The sequence below is a fragment of the Phascolarctos cinereus genome, unplaced genomic scaffold (assembly GCF_003287225.1).
Source record: "Phascolarctos cinereus isolate Bilbo 61053 unplaced genomic scaffold, phaCin_HiC Scaffold_5;HRSCAF=322, whole genome shotgun sequence".
Classification (NCBI taxonomy): domain Eukaryota; kingdom Metazoa; phylum Chordata; class Mammalia; order Diprotodontia; family Phascolarctidae; genus Phascolarctos; species Phascolarctos cinereus.
The window spans coordinates 479,548,106-479,570,953 of NW_027555958.1; the positions used below are offsets into that span (position 1 = coordinate 479,548,106).

The window sequence follows — 22,848 nt, forward strand, 5'->3', positions numbered from 1 at the left end:
TGGCCAAGGAAGTGAGGAGAGGACCTTTCTTTGGGTCATTGTTTCATTTTAATCAATCATGAACCTTTATTAAGCACCTACTATGTGCCAGGGATTGTGCTAAGTGCCAGGGATTCTAAAAGAGACAAAAGACAGTCCCTGCCTTCAAGGAACTTACAATCTAACGGGTGAGACAACGTGCAAGCAAACATGTACAAACAAGCTCTGTGCAGGATAAATAGGACGTAATTAGCAGAGGAAAGGCACTGGGACTAAGAGGGCTTGGGGAAGACTTCCTGTAGGAAGGGGAGTTTTAGGTGGATCTTAAGGAAGCCAGGGAGGTCAGTGGTCAGAGCGAGAGGGAGAGTGTGGAGGCATGGAAGACGGCCAGAGACAATGCCCAAAGCTGAGAGAGGAGGTCAACTTCACTGAATCAAAGAGTAGATCTTCAGGAGTGAGGAGTGAGAAGACTGAAAAGTAGGAGGGACTGGGTTATCAAGAGCTTGGAATGCCAAACAAAGCATTTTGTATTTGCTCCTGGAGGCCATAGGGAGCCTCTGGGATTTATTGAATGGGTGCTGTGTTGGAACCAAGCTAAGTGTTGAGCCTACACAGACCAAGCTGATATGACAGAAGCCTGGCTCTGGCAGAATGGGCCAGGATTTTATGCTACAAAAGAAAAAAGGGAAGAAAAAGAAAAACCTTGTCACAAATATCCATAATAAAGCGAAACAAATTCCTGCTTGTCTATGACTAGAAATAAAGACGAGATGGTTCAGGGGAAAGGTGGGCAGATGAGAGAGGGAAGTAAAAGGGGGGCCAAGTTTACATTCAATAAGGAAGATGCATAGAACATAATCCAGGAACTGGTACCAAAGGAAAAGACCAGGGTTGAAGAGACCACTTCAGGGAGAATGAGGGTGCCAGATCAGGTGTGAATGACTCATAAAGGAAGCCCAGAGAGCAAGAAGACTGGAGCTTGAGGTGAGAAATCTAAAGGGACGGGTAAGCTGAGAAGTGACAAGCCAAAGATAGAGAAGATAGAAGCCTCCTGTCAAGTCCCGCACATGGTGAGCACCAAATAATGTGTAAAAATGAAATCTATTTTAACAGAGAGGTGGAATTTAAACTGAGTCAGACACATATGTTCATACAGCCAGATCAGTGGTTGCCAGTACTATGATATGTGTTAGAAGAAGGAGGTGATGATGATGATGTGAATACAGAGATGAACTCCAAAGAAGATGGAGCAAAGGATTTCATCAAGAAAGGCTTGACAGGAAGAGAAGAGCGCTTGGTCTCCTAGTAAGACTGAAGGATGGCCCCTTGCAAAGTCAGGGAAAGATGGAGCCAGGCCTCCAGTCCATTGAGTGACCCGCCCGTAGCAAACTTTTGGGAGAACATGTGCCAGAGTCTCTCACAAGAAGGACAGGCATTGATGGGAGAGCCACCCCCTGCCCCCTCAGGAGATGAGATGACTCATCCATTTGAGTGTCCAACAAAACAATGAATTTGACATTTAAATTAATTTTATTGCTATCTTTTGTCCTTGCCATCCCCTACATTTCCAGTGTGCCCTTTGCCTCTTTCCAGAGAGTGATGCTGTCTTAAACAAAGAATTAAAAAACAAAACAAACAAAAAAGAAAAACAAAGAGGGGGAAAAGGATTTGACAAAACCAACCAACACATTGAAATAGTCTAGTACAATCCACACCCATAGCCCCCAAGCTCTGCAAAGAGGATGTCTTCTTGGGATCTAGTTTTGGGTGTCATTTCGCAGCATTCAGAACTGATTGTCTTGGTTTTTTTCCATTTCCATTGCTGTGGTCATAAGCCATGTTGTTTTCCTGCTTACCCCATTATTTCCATTCATTCATCCAAGTTTTCCCCGACTTTTCTATCTCCACCTTGTTCATCATTTCCATATGGAGACTTGTGGTCCATTCTTAGGTATAAGCATGGTCCCTACCCCCAACTGAAGTTGAAAATGGAGGTCTGGGCAGGAGTCACACAGAACACACAGGCCAAGGCAGGCTGCCTTGTTGGAAGGCACAACCCAATCAACGCCACGACAGATCCCTCTGAGTCCTTGACATCATGCTCTCCTCAATTGCCTTCCCCTCCCACCCTGGGGCCTAGGAGGCCTGAGGACAGCCTAAGATCAGCCATCCTCTCATTCTTTGGACTTTGGGAGCCAACCAGAGAGAATGTGGAGAGCTGAGGGGTGAAGGGTCTTGTTTGTGGAACAGCCTGGAGGCCAAGGTCCTGGATCAGAGAGTCGGTGGCAAGGAGAGAGGTGTGAGAAGACTGGAAAGGGAGGAGGGTCTGGGTTAGGGAGGGCTCTGAACCCCAAACAGAGCCTTTGGTATTTGCTCCTGGGGGTGATGCTAGGATTTATTGAGTTAAGGGGGTGCCATGGTCAGATCAGGGCTGTGGCAACTGAATGAAAGGAATTGCCCCTTGGCTACAGAATCTCAGAAATATTTGGCTTCTGATCTGCAGCTGCTTAGAGCTTTCTTGGTGATGTACTCCTGGTAGCGAGGGCAGCAGAGACTAGGTGGAAAAAGCACCTAGTCCCTGTAAACACTAATTTTCAATTCTTTTAAAATCAGTATAAAAGACACTTTTGTCCATGGATCCTTGAGAACCTACAAACATAAGGTAGCCAGTTTTTGTTATTATTTGCACAGCTTCACTCTTATTTGGGTGGCCAAAAAGCTCCTACTGTAGATCTACACTCAATATGTTTCTTTCTACATTATTTTATAAACAATCATGAATTCGGCCTGAGGCAGTCTGGACTCATGGAGAGAGGGCCAGCCTTGGAGTCAGGATGACCCAGTTTCAAGTCTCACTGGCCACAAACAATCCTGGCTGTGCATGTCCCTGAGGAAGTCACTTCAGGTCACCCTCCGGGCCATACAATGCAGCAGTGAGTGGCTCACTGGCTTTGGCACAGGAAGCCCTTCATCTGGAGCTTTCTACACTGGTAAAATCATAGGTCCCATTCCCCAATTGATAAATGGTCAAAGTATATGAACAGGCAGTTTTCAGATGAAGAAATTAAAGCTATTTATAGTCATATGAAAAAATGCTCTAAATCACTATTGATTAGAGAAATGCAAATCAAAACAACTCTGAGGCACCACCTATTGTACTGATCCACCACTCTGTTTCTTGGCCAGTACCAAACAGTTTTGATGATTGTTGCTTTATAATACAATTTAAGATCCGGTCTGGCCAGGCCAGGGAAGACTATTTTGGCAGTTGTGTAGAGGACGGATTGGAGGGAGAGCAGCTCAGTGGCTAATATACTGGCCAAGAGATGGCCACAGTCTGAACAAGGGTGATTACTGGCCATATCAGTGAGGAGAAAGAGATGGAGTGAAGATGTTTTGCAGGCAGGATTGGCAGGATTTAGCTATGGATTCAAAAGCTGACAAGGAGGGACGGGAGAAGGTCAAATGAAGCATGGCTGAAACTACAGACCTGGGCACCTGTGGGGCTCGCCCTCCACAAAAATGGAAATTCAGGGTCGGACAGTTTAGGAGGAGGAGAACGGGAAAACAGTTCATTCTGCTTGGGACATAGTGAGTTTGAGATGCAGATGAGTCATCTATGTGGAGATGTCTCATGGGTGACGTCTAAGGCAGCTAGCTGGTTGTGAAGCCAGGCCTGGAGCCAGGAAGACCCAAGTTCAAATCCAGCCTCAGACACTTGCTAGCTGTGAGACCCCGGGCAAGTCACTTAGCCTCTGCTTACTCATAAGTAGGATGATGGTAATGACAGCTCCCACCTCCCAGCTTGTTGTGAGTATCCAAAGGAATATTCGTGAATTGCTTTGCAAGCCTTAAAGCAATCTAAATGTTAGCTATTATTATTGCTTATTATTATTATTATTTGGGCTATAGGATGAGCGCAGGAGAGCCAGATCTGAACATATAAACTTGGGAGTTGTTTGCATAGAGTTGCTCATGGAACCCATGAGAGAAGAGATCACCAAGAACGCCTGACTGTCGAGACAGAAGGTCTTAAGGGGACAACCATTCTTAGGGGCTGAGAGGCGTGGGGATGCAGATGAATACCAAAGGCCAATGAGAAGGAAGGTCAGATGAGGCTGCAGAGCAGTGTCCTGGGGGCCAAGGGAGGCCAATGTCCACAAAACCAAGGAAGGAGGGTGAATGGTATGAGAAACTGCCGTGGCCAACGGGGATGAGGATGGAGAAAAGGCCAGGGGCTTTATGAAGGCCTTTGAGAGAACAGCTGTAGTCAAGCACATGGCTTATGTACTGCAGTGCCAACAAAAGGGTGGCTATTTAAATTTTTTTTTAGACAATTGGGGTTAAGTGACTTGTCCAGAGTCACACAGCTAGTAAGTGTCAAGTGTTTGGTCTGAGACCAGATTTGAACTCAGGTCCTCTTGGCTTCAGGGATGGTGCTCTATCCACTGTGCCACCTAGCTGCCCCCAAGGGTGGTCATTTTCAAAGGAAGTTGGGGGTGGGAGGTGGATAACACTGGGTTGTCAGAAGATACACTTGTGTGAGGAAATCCATGACTTGGAAGAGGGAGGCATGCTGGAGAACTTTGGTGTGGGTGCTACAGAGGCAGCACGGGGTCATGGACAGAGAGCTGGATGTGGTCAAGAAGACTTGAATTCACGTCCTGCCAGCCTCTGCCCATGCTGGCTGTGCGGGCGAGTCACTTGGGCCAGATGAACTATGTCCTCAGGTATGTCCTGAGAGAACTGCTGGGTGGACATTTGGAAAACCAGCAAAATGATGCAGAAAATGATAAGTGGAACACATCAGGTCCTTCGTCCTCAGAAAAACTTACATCTGAGCATGGGCCACAAAACAGAAAGAGAGAGGATCAATTAGTGAGTGAGCAGTCAGTTTAGAGAATAAGTGAGCAACCCTAAAGCAAATAGAAAAGCTTCTTGCACATTAGAGACAATAATATGGGCAGATTGTTACAGTGAACTGAGGAACAGGAAAAAACCAAAGATTCTGGAGAACAGACAAGGAGAAAACCCGGGTCTTGTCAGGCAAGGTTTCTGCACAGGATGCTATCTTGTTACAAGCCAGGGGAGAGGGCGTGTACTTGGAGGGGATAGAAAGAAAAGGAAGAACCATCACAGAGCCAACATGGCTTCAGCAATTGAAGGCCACGCCATGCTAACCTTTCGGATGGGGCCACAAAATTGGCAGAAAATACCTGGCAAACACTTCATGCTTTCCCTGTGAAAAGGATGGAAGAACGTGGCCTGGAGGACCCCTCAGTGAGATGGATTCTGAACAGTCAAATGGCAGTCGTGAGAGGGCAGGCATCAATTGCTCCGAGACAACGTGGACACACATTTCTACCAATGACCCGACAAAGGCACAGCCCACTGCCTTCGCCCATTTACTGGGAGGCAAAGCCAACGGCAGACAGACACCCTGATGGATCTATCAAAGGGAAACTCAACAGGGTCTTCACAGAGACCACCGTCTTTGTGACAGACCTGACTGGAAAGAATCGAGGGTTGCTTGGGTAGCAGGCCTAACAGTCCACAGAATGAGTGAGGTCAGCACCAAGGGGCCCTGAGAACAGCTTCCAGGAACAGGGAGCTGACTTTTGCCCTCATCGATCCCCTCTCAAATGCTGTTTTTGAGGGGAAGCCCCTATTTAGGAAGGTGCTATCAGAGATGGTGAAGAGTCCATGCTTACGCTGTGTAGAGACTGGCTGATGGAACTGGGGAGATTTCATTTGGAGGGCACTTGGGGCATTCGAGAGCAGGCCTCACCCCAAGAAGCCAAAAGCCATCTTCGCTCCCTTCCCAGAGGTCTTCCCGTGGAGGTGGGAAGGCCTCTCTCACAGTGAGGCTCCCTTTAGGGAAAACTGGTCAGCGTCCCGTACCCCTGCTCCCCTCGCCTTTTCTGCACAGTGCCTTCTAGCGCTACGGCCCGCCTGAGCGCTGAGTCCACAAGCCTCACACGGGCAGTCAGCCTTCCATTTTCTCCTCTCCTCATACCCAAGGGCCTTGGGCCAAGCATGAACCCGGCCAAGAACATCCACAAATCTTCAGAAGACTGTTTTTAAAAATTGCTTTATTGAGCTGGTTCAGAACATTGCTTGAGCTGTAGCAGCAACAAGTGGTCCCTCCCCCAGCAGCCCCGACCAGCGCCATCCAACGTTTGCAATCTCGCGATCGACCCAGCTTTGGATGTCACATAATCATGCTGCGGAGACTGGTGCAGACAGAATGTTATTCGGAAGGAATGTCGATGCACTTGTCCAAGTGCTCTTCAGGGTGGCCAGGGCTATGGATGCACATTACTTACTGCATGCTCTCAAAAGAAAAGGACCCTAAAACTCGCTAGAGATTGTACAGCCACCGACACAATGAAATGTCCTCTGGGCTCGTGAGGACCAACACATTAACACCGACAATGCACAAGCGATAAATTACATCTGCCGACAAATTCATCCCAACCAATTGCACACTTGATACATCCAAATGAGAACGTGTGGCTGAGGTTTTCACAGGCCCCCCTGTATGCACTGCAGTGCCAGAAGAAGGGGGAGGGGATACTTTTCCTGAGTTGTGGGAAATTCAGACGCATCCTGCAGGTCCGGCCTTCGGATTGACGTGAAGGGCCCCGCAGAGTCCACTCCCAACAGGCACCCTTGGGGGGCCCTTGACGTGGGGTCAGAATCACGGGATGAGGGTTGGAGAAACATTCTAAAAGCCATTTTATTGTACAAGTCTACAAAGGATACATGTGGTAAAAAAGATCAATGACCTACTGTCCGCTGATTGAACAACCTTGAGACACGGAGCTCATCCCTTTCAAAACGTGGCCTTGGAAAAACTTCACAGTAAATTGTTTAGCATTAAACGCTCCACCTACAGGGGGTGCCGAGTCACGACATACTCATCCACAACTGTAATGCCCAGTGAGGAGGAAGAAAGGGGGGAAAGGTCGAAAAGCAAGAAAATAAACATGCTTTCAGGAATGGTTTTTTCTTTGTGCAAGCGGGAAGGATTTCCCGTGGACGTCATGGTCAGAGGGCCCGAGTCTCCACTTCAATCTTCTCCTCTGTTTGCAGCACGTCAGGGTCGACAGGGGCGACGGGTGGGCGCAAAATAACCTCTGGCCCTCCGCCATAGATGGACTGAAGGAAATTCCACGTTTCTTCAGAAATCTGCCCCGAGTCTGCCCCTGGGGGAGGAGCACACACATAGGTCACAGTGTCTGGCATCGTCTAGCCCTGCCCTGGGCTCTACAGACAGGTGCTAACCTGGGACATCACAGCAACCCTATTCAGCCAGAAAAATGGAGGTGGGGGAGGGCAGGCCTGTCCAACAAATCTAAAACCCACATCTACTTAAAACAGAAAAAAAAATCACAGACACAACACTTTCCACCCGCATTCTGGCCCTGTTCCTGTCCAAAAGTGTCCAATCCCCTACAGAATGGAGATGAAATTGCTTTGTAGTACTTATCATCTATTACTCCTCAGTCCACTCTGAAGAAGGGTTAGAGAACAGAGGCTAACAGAAGCCCAGACCCTTGAAGACAGTGTCCACCCACCTGTCTGTCCATCCAACCTTCCATCCATCTGTCCATCCATCCATTCAACCTTCCACCCAACCCTTCCTCTATCCATCCAATCTTCCACCTGTCCATCCATCCATCCATCCATCCGTCTATCCAACCTCCCACCCAACTTTTCCTCCATCCATCTATCTGTCTATCCAACCTTCCACCCAACCTTTCCTCCATCCATCCAATCTTCTGTCTGTCCATCCATCCCTCCATCCAACCTTCCGTCTGTCCAACCGTCCATCCATCTGTCCGTCCTCCCACCCACCCACCCACCCCATGAGGTATAGCCTATCAGCCTGGGATAAGGGAGCCAAGTGAGAGGTGAGAGGGAGGGATCCACCCCTTCGACCCTCCCATTCTGGAGCAGCCTTTCTCCTTACTAGAATGTCACAGCTCTCCAATAAATGACACCCATAACCCTGACAAAAGCCACATGTGAATACGGAGCCTGACACAGGCAGATATGTGTGCAGTGCTCCACTTACCTTGTTTGAGGACGACGCTACCACCCTTGCTGATGGCAATCTTAGTGTTATCAATGGGACCGGGGGGATCTAGTAGAGCAGAAGGAAAAGGTCAAATGCAATAGTCAGAAGGAACAGGGCAGATTTGTACTAGATGAACTGTAAGCGTGGGGCTGAGGTCAACATGGCCTCCCTTGTGACCTCCCTGGTCACCCCATGCCGCAGTGAGTGCAGGATTGTGGTTGGGGAGCGACGAGTACTGCCGTGTGTTCACGGACCAGCTCTGTGAGCTGCGGGATGGCGGCTCTGAATCCAAGGGTCCAAGAGCCAAAAAGCAGCAGCCTCCCTGTGTCGAGGGTCTGTGTCCCACTATCATGTCACTGGGAACACACCTGGTTCTAAGGCTAAGGAAGCAGGTATCTTACTACTATCATTAATGGGAGCATGGATGGTGGACCCAGGGCTGGCAGGCAAGTCCAGCGTGTGTCAGGGACTAGGGCTCAGAGCTAAGACGGGAGCTGCGTTCTTTCACCTGACTCATGTTCCATGGCTTGAACAGGGGCTACGAAAGCTCAATGTGGGACTGGATAGACACCTGAAACCCCCTGAGAGCTTGGCAGGATTACCTGGCGGGAGACCTTCTGCTAAACTCCAGCGATCGTTATTGCAAAACAAGAAATGAGGGAAGCAAAGGGCCAGGGACAGCCTGAAGGGGGACGGGGCCTTCGTTTAGGATCTAGCCAGCGGTCCCCAAGGGCTTGCCAAAGATACCGGTCAGTTTTAAAATCCTAAATTACTAAAAAAATCAGTCTGCCGGACAAGCACGGACACTAGATAGAGCAGAGAAGAATCCTGGGGATCCCAAATCCCCACTTGGGGAGGCTGGAGGAGCTCGGCTCCTGACTGGACTAACTCTGAACTTCCAGTAAGACCGAGAGTCCTGGAAACCCTCACGTTGGGGGTTTCCTCCTGGCTGGGGGACCCAGACACATCTTGTTGCAGAGGGGCTCTGCCTGCTGCCTGTCCCCGGCACAGTTTCCTTGTCCTTTCCTCAGGACCATCCTGGGCTTCCAGGGTCTTTTCCTGAATCCCCCTTGGGCAGCCATCCTTCAGCATGATCACACTCATGTCCCCCAATTTTCCCAGCCTTTCCCCTGTCGATGGGCACCTGCTCCAGGGAGCTCCTGGTCAAGTTCACATCTGGACAGCTGGGTTACTTTCTGCTTGTCCAGCACTGACAGGCCGGGACTCTGAAAGCTTCAATGACCCAGACTGCCCAGAGGTCCTCTCCAGGGGGTAGGAAAGTTGGACCTTTGGTTTGGGGACTTATTAGTCTGCGGTTTCCCATCTGCCACCTCACAGAGCAGGCTCATGATATTCTGGGATGAGGCCCTCTGGTTCCCAGACTTCTGGATAATGAAGCTCGGAAGACCAAAGGAGATTCTGAGGGAAATCAATGACCCGCCATCTCCCCAGCCACTCACCTCCATCTTTCCCTTTCACAAACCCTTCCCACTCTCTGAACCACTGCATGCTGATGCAGAAAAACGCAGCCGGCGACTCCTCCTCTTGGAAGGCCCGGTTCAGCTGGAAAAGAAGAAACACAGAGGCTCCAGAGGCTGCCCCCCGGCCCCTCCCCCCAAGTCTCTGCCGCCCTCCTGGCCCCTCCAGCCTCTTCCTCCTCCACGTCCCAGCTCTGGTCCTCGGTCTCCTCTCCCTCCCCTCCTGGCCTCTGACCCACGGCACTGCTTGTACCCATCGCCTGGACGCCGGCCACCCTTTCCCAGTCTCGGGGCGCCGCCGAGGCTCTGTCCTGGTCCCCCTTTCCCCCAAATCCTTCTCTCATTCTGACTCCCTTCTGCCATTGAGGGCCTCCATCCCCACCCCTCTGCATCACCCAGATTCACAGCCCTCTGCCTCCCACTCACCCCACAAATCCTATCCATCGCCAAGAATCGCCATTTCTGCCTTTCAACATCTCCCCGGTAGCCCCTCCTCTCCTCGTGCCTAGACCATAGATTGATCGCTGCTGGGAGGTGTCTGCCCGCCTCCAGTCTGTCCCCCACTCGGCAGGTCTAAGCGTCTCTCCCCTCCCCAGCTCTGTTGCTTTGTGATGGTCCAGCCTCTTCCACTCTGAACCCCCTCTTTGGTGGTGAAAAGGCCAGGCTACGCCAGACTTCTCAAGGCCCTAGAATCTCCCTTGGCAATTCACGTAACACTCTGCAAACTGCAAGAGCTGAAGTATCACCAAAAGTCATCCCCCAAAGGCCAGATTAAATCTGGTTCACTATAAGGAGCATTTAGTAAGCTCCTCTGGACGTGCCCTGGGGCCTCCAGGGTGCTGGAAATCTATGTTTCTCAAAGAAGGCCACGGCGCATCCTATCACAGGGTCTTAGAATGAGATGGACAATGCCGCTGAACCACAACCAAGCTGAAGGATACAGGCATGCTTCGCCAACTACATCTAGACGGGAGGTTAGAGGTCTGCCGCGGGATGGCGGCACAGTGCCATGGTAGGCGTGTCCCGAAGGTGGCTCTTCATGAGGGCCTTCCCTTCCCTCTTGTCCAAAGGCCTCCGTGCGCGTGGACAGCAGGATGGGAGGGGAGGCAGTGCCCACATGCACCCCTGGTTTGGCTCCGCTCTCTACACAGGACATGACCCAGCAGGGGATCAGAGGACGGTCTAGTTTAGAACATAAGCTGCTGGATGGCGGCTCTGCGCTCTCTGAGTCGTTTCCTAGTGACAGGATGTGTGTGGAGGAAGCCCCAACTTTATGGCTTTTTCACAGTGATGCAACAGCTCTGATCTCATGGATGGAAAGGCCAATGCAGATGCCAGAGCGGGAAAGGGGGAGTGTGCCGGGGAGGGAGGGTGGTGGCTGGGCGTGGGGGCTGCTGGATGCTGGAAAGGTCAGGGAGGAAGATGTGAAGAAAGTGACCAGCCAGCAGGGCTGGGGCCCCTGTGCTCTCCTCCGCTCATTTCCATGTTTTAGCCTTCCGAGCAAATAGCAACCATTCATCTGCAACTTAACCACAGAATCAGAAAGAGGAAAGATCTTTACCCGCACAAACATTTCCAGCTCCATTTTTCTTCTTTTTTCCACTTTCTCTGCTTCTATCTGGCAGGTGTGACACACGTACAGGTGGTTGACGGCCGGTCCTCCCCCGTACCTGCACCGAGGGACGGGCACCATTAACGCCTATGAAACACCCCCCAACCCCCCTTCGGGCCTAGTGGGGGGATGCCGGCCCCCCAAGGAGCCCCACTGAGGGGTGGGGGTGGGGCCTCTGGCTCACCTCCACCCCACAGTTCTGGTGTCTGCAATGGATTCTCCCTAGGTCTAAAAGTGCCCCCTCTCCCACTAGAGAGCACACGAGGACAGGCTTAAGGCCTGGGCAATTGTCTGAAACCCAAACACCGCTGACGTGGGATGCCACACTAGAGTGACCGGAGGAGGTGGTGTCTGAGACACACGAAAAAGTCAGATTCTCTGCTTCAGGAACTGCCTCGTTTTCATTCTGCATAACGATTTTGATGAAAATTCCCAAAAATATGAAATTAGCTTCAATATGGAAAATATACAAGTAAACATTCCAAAAACAATTGTTCTACTTCGTAAGACAAAAGAGGATGTTGTCTGGTCGCTGTACTGATCTTTCTTTGGGTCTGCTCTGAATCAAGGAACCTAAGCTTGGGCCTGACAGGGGGGCTGAAGAAGACAAGAAGCTGACTTTGTGCTCGCCAGCTCCTCCCCCCCCTCCTTTCTCCCTCTCTCCTTTTCTCTCCTCTCCCACTTTCTCTGCCTTCCCCCCTGGCCCTCACCCCCCTCCCCGCCTGTCCATGGTCAGTCGCCCCTCACTCCTCTCCCTCCATCATCACAGACTAACACTCAGACTACAAGGGGAGGGAGGGTGGGTACCTGCTGTATAAATTGTCCCAGATGTTCTGAGGTAGCATCACCACGAGGTCCTCGATGTAGCCGGCTTTGCGTGGGGGGGACGCCTGGGAGGAAGAGGGATGGAGAAGTCTCGGTCACCGGAAGGCCTGCATGAATGTCGGAGGGTCATCCTGGCAGCCCCGGAAAGGAGGGAAGGGCCTTGACACTCGGGGAGTCTGGGGCGCTTGCTGGGCCTTCTCCGAGGCTCCCAGAGAGCCCCGCCCCAACCTCTCACCTCCGTGAACGCAGAGGAAATCACGATTGGAGATGGGCCCAGGCTCCGCGAAGGTCTTGAACTTGTTCAGCCACTGGCGAGAGACGTAGAACTGCAGGAGACTCGGCTCCATCATGTTCAGCAAGTTGGACACGCGCCGCCGCTCCTTCTGCGCGTCGTCACTGCTCTTCCTGTGAAAGACAGACGCGCTTCTTGACCTCCTGCCTGGACCCTTGGTCTCCTCCTCTGGGGAATGACACACCCTAGCCACAGTCTTTCTTAAGATCTGACTTGCAGCCTCGTTTGTGGGCCACCAGGCGGTGCCAGAGAGCACTGCATGCTGGGCCTGTGTTCAAATGCAACCTCAGACTTGCAGCAGCTGCATATTGCCTGCCTCAGTTTCCTCATCTGTAACAAGAGCACTGACCTCACAGGGTTGTTCTGACATGCTTGGCAAAAATTAAGTGCATGGCAAAGTGCACCAGGCACTCCTGCAAAAGTGCTCTTCACCCGCCCTGCCCTCTGCACCTCCCCCTTTCACCCTTTGGGTGGGCGGGCCCCCCAAAGAAACAAAAGGGAGAGGACCCCCGCTGAGAGAATTCCCAGCAGCCCATGTCAGACCTGGCAGAACCCGAATGTGGCCTAAAGAGGCTGGAGAACTACCCCCTGAGGAGCAGCCAGGACACCCACGGACCCTGGCCAACACGTGTGGGTTCAGAGGGAGGCCTGCCCACTGAAGAGGAGGGGGCGTGGGAGGGAGTGTGCATGTGCTCTGCCCATCAAGTTCAGGAAAGACATGTCTTCCTATGTGCATGCAGCTCATGCAATGCAGGCGTGTACATGCATGCAACACACATGCACTTCACAGCGCACACACATGCATGTGCACATGTACATGTGTACACACATATCCCATAGCCTTTTGTGTGTCTCTCCATCCTGGAGGGGAGACAGAGGCCACTTGCATCAGGCTTCAGCAGCCCCCACTTGACGCCAGACCGTGGAAGAGGCCCGTCCCACCAGGGCTACCTAGGAGCCCACGGGGCCTCTCACACTGGCGGCCCAAGGCCATCGTGTCCTTGGGCCGACCGTCCGCTTTCACCATTGAAGGGCCTTTGGTGACATTTCAGACCCACATCCCACAAACAAAACAGACCAAGAGTGGGAGGGTACCACTGAATGGTGAGGGAAAGGCAGGTGGCGGAGCCAGGTTGGGCCTGGAGTCAGAAGTCCTGAGTTCGAATCCAGCCCCAGACACCAACCCTAGGTAAGTCCCTTCTCCGCTGTCTGCCTCAGTTTCCTCCTCTGTCAAATGGGGGTTGTGCCGCACCTCCCTCCTAAGGCGGCCATGAGGCAGCAAAGCCCTTAGCTCAGGGCCTGGCACACAGCAGGCACTTGATAAATGCTTCAGGCAGTGCACTTTCTCCTTCATTCTTAGCCAGCTTCTCCCTCCCATGGGTGACAGTCGTGGCAGTGTGCCTGTAACTCAGGCCTGGGTGGTTTCCCTGCAGCCGTGGCCCTCAACTGGCTTGCCTACCCTGAGGACACTCAGATGGACACACTAGAGCTGTCTGTAAGGACACGGACCCGACACAGGAGAGCCGCCAGCTTGGCCCACTTCCAGTCTCCCGAACCCCTGCTCCCCACGCCAGGGCAGCCCTCAAGGGCTGGACCCGCTTCCCCCACAATAAGGAGCCCAGCCCAAACGAGGCTCTTGATGGCGGCTGGCCGGGGTCAGCGTGGGCGAGTCTCTCTCCTCGCCCTGGCTGTTGCTTGGGAGGCAGCCACCGTCCACACGCTATGACAGCGTAACCCCCCAAGCTTCTTGGATGAAGCTGCCTTCCCCCTCACTAGGTTTTCTCAGGCCGCCACAAAGTTGTCTGGGAAAGGCGGGCATGTCAGGGACCCCTCCTGAGGGCACCATCTTCTCACCTGTAGAAAAGCACGTAAGCCTCTGCATTCTGCACAGTCGCTTCCGAGACTTCAGTGACGCTCTGGTCATCGAACTCGTACCACAGGGTGTTGAGATTGTTGCGGCAGTAGGCGATGTAGTGTCCGCCTGAAAGGGTCGCAGGAGAAGCAGGTTAGCACGCACAAGCGTGAGAGCGAGTGGGGGCATGTGTGGACACACCCCTCCCTCCACGACCCAGCTCCTTCACGCATCTGCCTGGTCCCTCACGAGGCTCTGAAAGTCAAAAGCAGGCTGCCCATTGGCCCCTCAGACTAGAGCTCCCAGTCTAGCTGGACAGATAACAAAGGCCGGTGAACGGGCGGTGGCGCCTGCTCCCTGCCTGGCATTCACTTGGTGCCCACTGCTAGAATGACCCATGGTGGGCCGGGCGCAGTTGCAGGGCACGGGGGCTCCCTCTCACAGACAGCCGCTGAACACCTGCCGATGCTGGGCAGGGACGTGGGGTATCAGGCGCTTGGCCAGTCAGAGCTCCTCTCTAGGCGGGAAAACACTGGTGGCTACTCGGCCTCCAGTCACTCTCTCTTCCCCCACCCCTTCTCCCTGGGGCTGAAGAAGCCACAGGCCGCTTCCAGGTCTGTGTGTGAACACAGAACAGGTAGGGCATAGGAGCGCCTCAGTTCATCTGCGGGCAGAGGGATAAAGCTGGTCTTGTGCCTGACTAAAGGAGGGAGATGTCCACAGTGAGCCTGCTTTCCATCTGTGGGATGACCGAACGTCTGTACGCTGGAAGGGAGCGTGGCAGTCCTGACCCCACCTTGTCATCACTCCTGCTTTGGTTTTCTCCCCAAACCCCTCCCCTCTGCTTGTAGTGCCCAACGCCTCCCAAGGCTCCCACTCAGATCTCCAGCCGCTCTCCCCGGCACGGCTGCTGCCCCACGCTGGGTACTTCGGGTGCCCTCCTTCCCTTTCCAGGACTGCCTTGCTCTTCCTGACATGTCCCAGGCATTTGGGGCAGGGCCGGGACTCCCTCGACCGCACCCAAGTGTTGGGTCTCCCTCTGTGGTGGGGAGAAGCAGCTCCCGGGGCCAGTGTCCGTGAGATTCTGGAAGCTCCTGCCCCTGACAGACCTGGGACAGAGCAGGGCCAGGAGGTCATGACCCCAGCCCTCTCTACGAGCAGCCAAGAAGGGTTTCAGAAGCACTGGAGACAGGGCTGGTGGGGGGGGCGCGTCTCTGATCACCCCCCAGGACCCGGGCACACCGTCTCAGGGAAGGCCCCCTGGGCATTGTCTCTGCTCCTGGAGACCACCCGATGAAAACGGCTTCCTTCACCCAAAACGAGCAAATTCAGCAGCGACCCTGATGACTCCTCTCAGGTTCTTCTTTCATTTCTGATGGTTCCTGATAACACCGCTAAAACTGGGTATCCATGGGCAGTCACTGCTTTGTTTCCAGTTTGTTGTGAACAAATGTGCCCCAGGGCACTGCACGACCCTTTTTAAAGAAGGTCTCCCCTCCCCCCACCAAGGGGTTGGAACATTGACAAACAACAGCAGAAGGCTAGTTGGAGCAGAGCCCGGCTGCCATTCTATACCACGCCCAGACATGTGCTCACACACCACACGCAGTGAAGCCCTAATGACTAGATTCCCGTTGGCGCCCATCATGCCCTCGTCAAAAACATGGAAGCCAGCTGCAAAGCTGATGTACTCACTGCTCGCGGTTCCGTGGTGACAGATGACTGACAACAGGTCATAGGTCACGATCTGGGTGGGGCTGTCCTTGGCGAGGAAGGGCTGAAGATCAAGGCCCTCAAGAGGAAAAGACACGTGGGTGCTGATTTTGGTGGAAAACATGAGCTCGTGCCTGAACCTCTTCAGGTGGATGCACAAAATCTGCAAGGAAGAAGCCAAGTGCTGCATCACTGTATGGTTCCAGACCCACAGGTGCTAGTCGGGGGGCAAGGGATGGGGTGGGGAGAATCTGCCAGGCAACCACAAGGGCCACAGTGGGCCTGGCAGCCCTCCTGGCACTTCTCTCCCCGCCCCACTGCACGCCCACGGGCACCGCCTGAGGAACCAAGTCAGAAAGGTATCACCCACCTCAGGAAACTTCTGCACCTTACAGAACTTCACGCCGTTTCTCAATCTGAGTAGAGAAGGGGAAAGTGGGTGAGGAAAGGCTACAGCACGGCATGCAGCGAGGTCCAAGGCTTTGCTGTTCAGGTCAGGGGAGGGGGTGGCCTGGAGCCCCGAGGGGGACCCGCCCACCGCGCAATTCGGGTGGCAGGGCTGGACTGGGGGCATCCTCTAACTGCTGGGCTGCCCTACCTCGCCGCCAGGCTCCCGGGGGCTCAGGGCCAAGACTATCTGAGGTCTCTGTTCCTGCAGAGTCACTCAGACTCCTCCCTGGGGCCCCGCACCTGGCCTGGCCCACTTTGCCCTTGAGCTCACACCAAAGCTCCTTGGTCTCCCAAAGGAGACCTACCCACCCGCCTCTAAAGCTAGGGCCTTTTCTGAGGGCAAGAAAGGGCTTCTTCTACTTACTTTCTGCATCTTTCACAACTGTACATGTTGTCACCTGTAGACAGAAAAAGCCTTGAATGTCACTGCAGAAGCCAATCTATTCCATTTGTAACACAGGGTAAATGACAAGTTCTTCCTACATCTCCCGTGCCCTCTTGTGGACAAAGCCTGTGCAGCCACTGAGGCCAGAGCAGAGACAACCTAGGGGAGGCCATGTAGCCCAACAACCCGTCTCGGTCTGTGTGCCGGGAAGAGCCAAAGCCCTCTGCCTGGGGGGCTGGGGGGGTTAGTACCCCTACTGTCTAAATGCCTAGAAACACATCGCCGTGCTGGCCTCGGCTGTTGGGGACAGAGACAGGTGCACGAGGCTCAAATCAGAGGGGTGGGCCACAGAAGGGGACAGCTGACCCAAGTATGAGGGGACCAGGAACGTGTTAGTACTAAGGCTGAGATCTGAGAAACGCTCACAACTTCCCTAAACAAGAGGCTGCTTCGTTTTTCCAAATTTCAGCGAAGCCTTTGGGGTTTAAGTAACCCAGAGCGACAGAAAGGCGCTCCAGTCTCTGCCCGGGCAGAAGCAGCACAGACGGGGCGAGCCTCGGTCAGGCTGGGGCCCCTCCAGGCATGACTCAGCATAGCCTGTTTGATCTAAGTCAGCAAAGCAACCAATGCAAGCTGGACACCGAGGACAAAGAGAAGTCTCTGTGTCCCCCACCTAAAAGGAAAGGATTCGTCTGCCCCCGGGCCAATGCTGCCCACACTGTCTTCCCCATCACGCACCAGAGCGAGTTGCCTTACCTTTGAGCTCATCTCTGGCGAAAAAGGCAGCGAGACAGTCTTGCAAGGTCACTACTGGACCCCAAAACCAGCTAGGGACGCAGGAGACAACAAACCTGAAAAGTCATCACGGAAAAAGAAGGGCCGGCCAGTGTGGTGCTAGTCACGCAGAAACAACAGGGGCCCCGAACAAAGCCTGCGGCCAGCAAGGTCCAGCATACCTGCGTAAGTACTCCATGAGCAGGGCGATCCAGCCTTGGGGCGCGTACGCCTCCCCGCAGGAGCCCGCCTTGACCATGGCGGTGGGGTGACTTGCAGAGTGTAGCCGCGCCAGGTCCTCTTTGCCAGGGATGGGCAGGGACAGGTCCTGGAAGGTCTCGAGCGTCACCGACACCTGCAGCAGCAGAATGTGGCACAGGATCCCACTGGCTTCCCTCACCAGCGAGCTCCCCTGGAGCGAGCCAGGGTGGGGAGTGCCAATGGACTTCCTCCTTGGGGCCAGGCCCTGTGAGATCCCGCATGCAGCCCCATTTCCTAGACACCGGGAGCTGCGGCTCTGCCTGGCCTCTGAGAAGCCCGGTCAGCAGGTGGAGGGGAGCTACCACGCCACACCTGGCCCACTCCAGCAGAGGACAAGCTCTCCAAAGGCAGGCAGAGACTCCAGCACCGAGGAAATCCCTGACTGACCCTGCATGGAGCATCTCGACCATCCTAGCCTAGTGACCAGGCTGGCCTCGGGGTCAGCCGGTCTGAGTTCCAGCAATACATCACTGCCTCAGCCATGGAGGGTGCCAGTCTGGCTGGGTGCTGAGGGCTCCCACCCTGGGACTTCCCTGCGAAGGAGGCCTGGGCACCTGGGCGCAACCCCTCGCTCTCATTGCTGACTATGCAAGCTGAGCGACTTCATGCCCAAACAGCTCACACCTTCTGTGCCACAGCCTGCGTGCTCTTCCTCTCCTCCCCCAAAGGCTGCCATGAAGGCTTTACAGCTCCTCCAGCAGAGCCGTCATCTGCCTAGCTTTGGCTAAGAGTCAGTGCCCATCCTGATGCTCTTTTGGGCTATCCGGTCACTCCAAGAGCCATAGAAAAAGAGCAGCCGCCCTCCATCTTTGGCCAAGGGGGCATCGTGAGCAGAGATAGGGCACACACTAAAACCACGAGTTTTTGTGGTTGTCGTGGCTCATCATGTGACTTTTCCCTAATACCAAACAACCCTCAGGATCAATCACAAATACATTCCTCATCTGCTGCCCTCTCATGTAATGCTTCTCCATCACGCTATTCCCTGCAGTGGCCCACAGTTCTCTTCCTCTGTTTATCCTTACCTGGTTTAGAGATGAGGACTCAGTTTTCCAAAAAGAGATGGACAGAAGGTAATCTTTGTTTTTGAAAGAAGTTTGCATGATACAGAGAACATGTTTTCCATATCTGGATTGGCTTGGAATTCACCTGAACAACCTCTGAGGCTGTAGAATGTAGGATTTTTTGCCATTCCACTCAAATCAGGCTTGTTTTAAAGATTCTGGCTACCATTTTTCTGCTTAAATCTTATTGCCATTAGGTTAACATTTATTTTTAGAATTCAGGTGCTATGCCCTGGGGTTCACGCATGCACGCGCGCGAGCACACATAAACACGCCCCCCCCCATTGTTAGTGGTCCCCTTGAGCACGATATAACTCCACGAACCACCCTCAGCACTTTGTAACTGGGCTTGTACTTTGACTAACATTATGAAAACTTTCTCATTCCTAGAGTCTACACAAGAACAGTAACTTTGAGCCATCTTTTCACTTTAAATTCTCATGTCTTAGCCTTACAAATGTTCCCTAAAGGACATGCTGTTGGATTGGTCCATTCAGTATCACTCTCTCTGGTCAGAGGGGAATTCAATGCACTTCTTCTTTGAGGGGGAAAGTTTTCCTATAAAAATAAGAGGGGTTTCCTTGCTAGGTTTCCTGGGGGCTCAAGCCTGGAGCTGAGAAACTCGGACAATTCTATACATGTGCCCAGCTCCTCTTCCATTTCCTGATGTTACTGAGTAACCAGTCACAAGAGTCAACAATACGGCAGATGGGAAAAGGGACCTGCTGGCTGGGCGAGGAATGTCACTGGCTGCAATGATGAAGGGGGTGGGGTACCCTATGAAAAAAGCACCAAACTTTGAAGACATGGGTGCAAACCTTAGCACTCTCCTCACTCTCTATGGGATGGTGGGAAAGGCACCAACCACCTCTTGGGGCCTCAGGTGACTTGTCTTTAAAAATAAGGGGGTGTCAAAGTGCACAGAGCACTGGGCCAGAGTCAGGAAGACCTGGGTTCAAATCCAGCCCCAGACAGTCACCAGCTTTGTGACCCTGGTCAAGCCATTTAGCCTGCCTCAGTTTCCTCATCTGTAAAATGGGGACAGTAATAGCTCCTGCTTCCTAGGGTTGTTATGAGGCTCAAATGAAATAATAACTGTACAGGTTAGCACAGCACACAGTAGGCACTAGATAAATGTTGGCTGTTATCATTAGGCTGGATGATTTTTAAGGACTCAGGCCAAGTGTAAAAATGAATCCAATTGCGAGAGAGTCAAACACTACCCGCCTCAGCTCAGACAGGGAACTTACAAATTCATAAGTTGTCCATTAAAATATGAATGTCTGACTTAAATGCAGCAACTGGTACTATCAATAGCCCACAATGAGCACCCTTCTTTGCAGAGCTAAACCCCAAACTCCTCTGGGGGAGCAGGAGGAAGCCCACCCTGCAGGGGCCCCTGGAGGTTCCCACCTCTGAGCCACCCACCAGGCCCGACCCCCACTCTAGCCGTGGGGGCTTCCTCTGCCCTGCGGGGACATCTCCCTAGGAGGTCTGTAGGGAGGGAGGGGAGGCAGCCCTCATCTCCTGAGCCACCGCCAGGCCCAACCCACCACCCCTGCTGTGGGGGCATCTCCCTTGGAGATCTGTGGGGGGCATGGGAGGACCACCCCTTCTCTAAGTGGCCACTGGGCCTGACCCCCCCCTTCTTACCACCCCCTGGCAGTGCCAGCCCCGGGCTCCTGGACAGCCCCATCCCATCGATGTTCCTGGAGGAGGGGCCACCCATGGCACTCACCCGGTCACAAGTCAGACACTGCACGGAGCTCACGATCGTCCCATCGAAGATGTCCGAAATGACACTCCGGTATCTCTTCTGCTGCTTTCTCCTCTTGGGAGATGGGGCCGGCAGGGCTAGGGGGCAGAGCAGAGCGGTGACCATCCACGTCAGCACCTCGCACACAACCCACCTCAAACCAAGAGCCTCCTTTTGTGAAAAGGCTGAATTACGGCCGTGGGCACACGGCAGGCACCATCTACGAGAGAGGTGACAAACAGGCTGCCAAAGAAGTGTAGAGACATAGGCTCTGGTCTCTGCTCTGCTACTGGCTCGGTCACGAGGGGGCGCCACTGCACAGAGCATGGGGCCTGGCCTCACCCGCTCACTAGCTGTGAGACTTGGGGCAAGGCCCCAACCAGCTGCCTGCTTCAGTTTCCCCACCTGTAAAATGGGGCTTAACGACAGGGCGGCTCTGAGGATCAGGGTGCACCTGGGACACCTCCCTTCACTCAGCTCTCTGTGTCTGAGTCCCCTCATGACGAGATAGCGCAGACTCTGACAGGGGCTGGATGGACTGGACGGCGGCTGAGGTCATCAGAGAGGTGGCAGGGAATGTGCATTTATTCAGCATTTACTATGTGCCAGGCGCTGGATAAATGCGATCTCGGCGGATGCTCACGCCACCTCCATTTTACAGATGAAGGCACTGAGGCAGACAGAGTGTAAGTGGTCTGCCCAGGGACACACAGCAGATGGGGTCTCCTGATGCCAGGGCCCGCGCTCTGCGCCCCATTGCGCCCCTAGTGGACAGTGTGATGTGCTACAAGTCACATTTCTGCAGACCTTGAATAGGGTGACTTGGCCGATGAAATGTTTACCTCTTTTGTGGCCAGAGACTGCACCTGGCCACAGGGAGCTTGATTTGGGAGGGCTCGCAGACAAGCGTGGATTGCCTCCTTCACTCGATGGGAGATGGTCGTTTGAGTGACCATCAGGGGCATGTTCTGGAAACAGTAAATGCTGGCATTAGAAGCGAATCTCCAGAAAAGGAGGAAGGACTTTGGGGACTGGTCCAGGGAAGAACCACAAGATGACAAGGAGGAAATCGTGACAAAGCCCCTCAGAAAGCAGTCTGCTCTGAAGGTCAGGCAAACCTGGTAGTGGTCACTCACTAAGAGGGCTCAAGTCAAACCTGGCCAATTAATGACTCACTGGGCCATGGGCCAGATGTGTCCTGCCTCCTGCATCCAAGAGAGATATGATGGGGTGGAGGGAGGGGAGGAAGGAGGAAGAAATGGGGGGGAAGGAGGAAGGGGGGAAGAAGGAAGAAAGAGGGGAAGGGGGAGGAGGGGAGGAGGAAGAGAGGGAGATGCCAGGCAGAAAAGGCTCTGAGGACAGCTCCAGCCACGTCTGAGTGCCTGCCGTCAGCACAGGTGTCCAGGCCCGTTCCTGGATGGCATCACACACGTCGTGAAGCATTCCAAGGCCGCTGGGAGGAGGGACGTGACATGAGTGGGTAGCTGAGGGGCCTGTACACCGTGATCTCTTGCTGGGCCCAGGGAGCTGAGTCAAGCAGGCAACAGCACCCGAAGGGGCCAGAGGCTCAGGGGGCACCATGACACACCACACCCAGGTGAGCAAGACCCACAGAAGCCCAGTCCCTGCTCAAAGCTGCTCCAAGGCGAGTCACTGAGCCTAGATCTGGCCAGGGGGCAAGGCTGGAACCTTCTCCAGTGTCTGTTCATGAGCCTTGGTGAGCACAAGGATGCAGATGGACAGGCAAATGCAGAGCTGAAAGCTCACGGGGATAGCTGCCCCAAGGGACGTGGGGGTCCCTGAATCTGCCTACAGACCTCAGATTTCTTGTAACCACACAATGGCTCCCCACTGAACATTCTACCCCCTCCCAAATTCACTCAAAGCGGTAACTCTGCATGCATATATCTCTGTCACTGTACCGTGCTACCCCTGCAGCACCTCCTGCTCCAGCCACCAAGTCACTGCGCCACTCCCTTCATCCCTTCAGGCCTCTCACCTGAAAGCCGGCTGTGAATCTGCACTTTGACGGTTTCCTGGCTGTTTAAAACGTCCACCATCTCTGACAAAGTGTCTACATCTTTCTCCACGTCGTCCTCAGGACTCTTGGGGCTTGCCTTGTTCCACAGAGCTTTTTCTTTCACCACCCCGGGGCTAATGTTGTTCTCATCCTCCTGGATTAACATGGCTGTTTCCATGTGGTCCTCCATCAGACCGCGGGAGCCTGTCTCGTTCTCGGCTTTCTCGCTGCTCCCGCATGACTCACATGACTGGAAGTCCATCTCTGACGGGCTCTTGTCCTCTTCCAGGCTCTCCTCGCCTGT

At 53.5% G+C, this 22,848-nt stretch overlaps 1 protein-coding gene across 1 annotated transcript in view; it reads right to left on the minus strand.

The window, feature by feature from the left end:
• Positions 1 to 6,054: 6,054 nt before the first annotated feature.
• Positions 6,055 to 22,848, minus strand: part of USP33 (ubiquitin specific peptidase 33) — a 52,769-nt gene continuing 35,975 nt past the window's right edge. The window contains 15 exon segments of the mRNA XM_078155807.1: positions 6,055 to 7,187; positions 8,060 to 8,128; positions 9,523 to 9,625; positions 11,102 to 11,210; positions 11,960 to 12,038; positions 12,210 to 12,382; positions 14,124 to 14,250; positions 15,817 to 15,997; positions 16,205 to 16,250; positions 16,649 to 16,682; positions 17,426 to 17,520; positions 17,626 to 17,798; positions 20,507 to 20,622; positions 21,367 to 21,492; positions 22,524 to 22,848. Coding sequence (XP_078011933.1) covers positions 7,030 to 7,187; positions 8,060 to 8,128; positions 9,523 to 9,625; positions 11,102 to 11,210; positions 11,960 to 12,038; positions 12,210 to 12,382; positions 14,124 to 14,250; positions 15,817 to 15,997; positions 16,205 to 16,250; positions 16,649 to 16,682; positions 17,426 to 17,520; positions 17,626 to 17,798; positions 20,507 to 20,622; positions 21,367 to 21,492; positions 22,524 to 22,848 — 1,914 coding nt within the window. The 3' untranslated portion in view covers positions 6,055 to 7,029.